The 3,179-nt window shown below is 32.5% G+C and overlaps 1 protein-coding gene across 1 annotated transcript; it reads right to left on the bottom strand.

Annotated features, from left to right (window-relative positions):
- Window positions 1–319: 319 nt before the first annotated feature.
- On the bottom strand, window positions 320–2,372 carry LOC109536886. Its single transcript, XM_019903333.2, has 3 exons — window positions 1,979–2,372; window positions 1,403–1,918; window positions 320–827 (listed from the first exon to the last, which is right to left on the bottom strand). The coding sequence occupies exons 1-3, from the start codon at window positions 2,276–2,278 to the stop codon at window positions 408–410; spliced, it is 1,236 nt and encodes a 411-aa protein (XP_019758892.2). The 5' UTR covers window positions 2,279–2,372; the 3' UTR covers window positions 320–407.
- Between the last annotated feature and the right edge of the window lie 807 nt (window positions 2,373–3,179).

Raw genomic sequence — 3,179 nt, forward strand, 5'->3', positions numbered from 1 at the left:
TAAAGATAAACATATACAACAAGCTGGTGTTTATAATATAGAAAATGTAGTCGGTTGAAAATCGTATGGCTTTGGCAGGCAGATCCTACCTGTCTTGGGCACAAAAATAAATACGTAAAATAAAAAAATATATACGAAAAATTGTCAGTAAAATGAAATTTGGAGATTTTTGTTAAAAAGTGTATACGCGTTTATATTTGAGACGTTTCGTGAGTAAAATTTAACTGCTACAAATGAATTACAAGCAAAATTATTAATCGGATTTATTTCATCAGAATAAAAAAGATCCGGTGTATTACAGGTGCATGAAAAACAATACCATTAAGGACTCTTTATTTATCTTTAATCACGATTACAATTTTCACTCCATCGATCTACAATACTGATTTAACACTGACTTAAAGTTTTTATAAATCACATTCTACAAAATGTCGTGCAACAGCAATGACTCGTTCCATATATTCAGGCTTCAAAGTGGTTTTTTTTAGAGTCTGGCATACTCCAAAGTCAGCAGTATCCTCCTTATCAATGAAAGAGTACATGGCGATAAAGGGACTCAAAATTGCTCCATATACAGAATATTTGTTCCAGTGGTTTTTTAACGTCCGGAACGGGAAAATTTTCTCCGGGTTGCTTCCCAATTTTTTAATATTATGCGACAAATGGAAATAATAATGGTCGAGTAATTCTTTGAATCGATCCAGTTCCGTTTCGGATGCCACACAATAGAGAAGAAGGCTCAAGTCGAATACAGGACTACGCCATGAAGCCATTTGAAAGTCTAGAAGCTGCACTTCGATACAGATGTTTGATTTTAAGTCCCCATCCTAAAATAAGAATTAATACGCTCATTTTGCAACAATTTATTTCCTTTGAACATTAGGAGAAAAATTCATGGTGAAAAAGTAGATGAATAACCATGCATAAAACTGAGTCAAAGTCAACTAAATGGTGCCATTATTAAGAAATGTGAAACTTAGCAAAATGTCTACTCATATGATGTAATTCTATGTTAAACAAATTTACACATATTTGACGCATTATTCAGCAGCTTCATTTTTGGTCTTTAAATAAACCACCCTGTAACTTGCATCATTTTCGAAATATATCAATCTTAATACTGCAACCTGCTCATTTAACACTCAATAATTGAATTTGACTTCAAACATTGGTGATTTCTACCCAAGAAAATGTAACTTTATTTCCAGAAAAAGATGTTCACTTAATGCAACTAGAGCGTCGAAAAAGAAATTATTTCAAGCTCGACTTAGCTTGTGAAATATAAATACACATTTTCTCCTTCAAATAGTTCTTTTATATCGTAAATTAAGATGGGAGACAACCTATAAATTCAGTTGTTCAGTTTATTTTCCTGATGATTTTACAAAACCCTACTACTTACGCGGTATTTGAACAAAAAATTATTATTCCAACAGTCGCCATGCAATATTACGGCCGCATTTTCATTTATTTCCATTAAATCCATTAGAGCTGTTCTGGCATTAGCGTTACAAATTTTCTGTTGAAATTTTTGGAGCAATTCCATTTCGTCGTTTTCTTCCAATATGGTGTACAATGCGTTTTGACCAATATCAATCATTTCGCCCAATTGGTTTGGGAAATAGTTCTTCCAGGGATTGGACAAAAAATGGCTTTTGATTTCGAGAAATTCGTCGTCTTTTTGATCGTACAGAGCGAAAGAAAGAGAGTGCCATTGCGCATAAGCTTCCAGTATCAACTTTATATGATTCACGTCCATGGCTCTTTTTCTGTTATGTGTGTGATATCCCATAATTTTTAAGTTTTCAAGAACAATGATTTCATCATTGTTTGAGAATTTTGTTAAGAAGCATTTCGGTACAATCGCTAACGGTGAAAGGTTCTTCTGCTGCTGAAACCTTTGATAGCAGGGAACGAGCTGGAAAAGGACTGAAATTAAGTAAGGTGACCCACGTTCACAATATAAAATATGTCTTACTTTGGAATAGACTTCAATTTCCCTTTCAAACCCTTCTCTAATTGGCACTTTACTTTTGATGTTTTTCTGCGTATGACCATATTTTAGCACCAAATTATACATACGTTTTTCAGCTTCAAAGTTTTCCGCTGATATATCAATAAAAGCGATATCACTTCCGTACTGTTCAATTTTATCTTCGGACCCGTATATTTTCAAATCGTATTTTTGGATATTTTCATTTTTCAGAGCTTCAACACTAACGCACTTGAACAAATCGGTCAGAAGGTCTTCAGTTGTAAATTCATTTTCAGCGGCCATTGGTATGAGTTTGACTTAAGTTGTTGCAGGAAAGTGTCAGTATGAAGCTGTTTATAGCCGTTTAGTGACTAAATTGTCCTCAATTAAAAATTATTAAGCGATAAGTCCTAACTGGATATTAATTGATTCAATTTTATTGCGCTGAACCCAATGATATTATGTTGCTTGTTTATCTGGAACAACCAGTGGCGTGTACGAAATTATCTTTAAATAGTGGTGTAGAAAAACTTTAATTGAAAACGTCGAAAATCATTAACTTAATTATTATTTTTTAGCTTAGATGCAAGCAAACATAACAATTGCGAGAAGTTTCAGGGTTACTATTCTTTGAGCTCATAAGGAAAACTGTTGTGCACGTATTATTCCGAAGATTTTTCTGGCAGCAAATATTTCCCCCAACATTAAAATGCATCCCTTTAATTGTTCCAAATTTAATCTGGTGTTTATTTTATGTTTGAACAGGTACCAAAAAATATAAATTTTATAATTGGGAATTTAAGGAATAAACTCAAAACCAAAACTAGATATTAACTTGAATAAATTCCCATAAAATTAAATTTTGAAATATTACACGGAATCATTAATCTAGTCGATTCAACATGATTGAAAATATATTACACGCACCGCTCTGAAACGAATATGGTTACATTTGTGTCTCCCATAAAACAATTTGAAAACTCCATTTTAATTAAACTAGAATCTGTCGTTCCATTTTTTAAATTGTTGTTGGAGACAATACATCAATTTACCAATATCTCTTTTAGTGACGTATTAATTTTACTTCTTCAATCGCGCTACGTGACTAAGTAACAGCAAGGTATCGTTAAATGTTTGTTAGCTGTTACGTTAGACTTAAGTAAAAATATGTGCTGTACCTACATTAAAAATATATTTACTTTTA

Source organism: Dendroctonus ponderosae, unplaced genomic scaffold (assembly GCF_020466585.1).
Source record: "Dendroctonus ponderosae isolate FM_Combo_2020 unplaced genomic scaffold, Dpon_F_20191213v2 Dpon_F_20191213_6, whole genome shotgun sequence".
Lineage (NCBI taxonomy): Eukaryota > Metazoa > Arthropoda > Insecta > Coleoptera > Curculionidae > Dendroctonus > Dendroctonus ponderosae.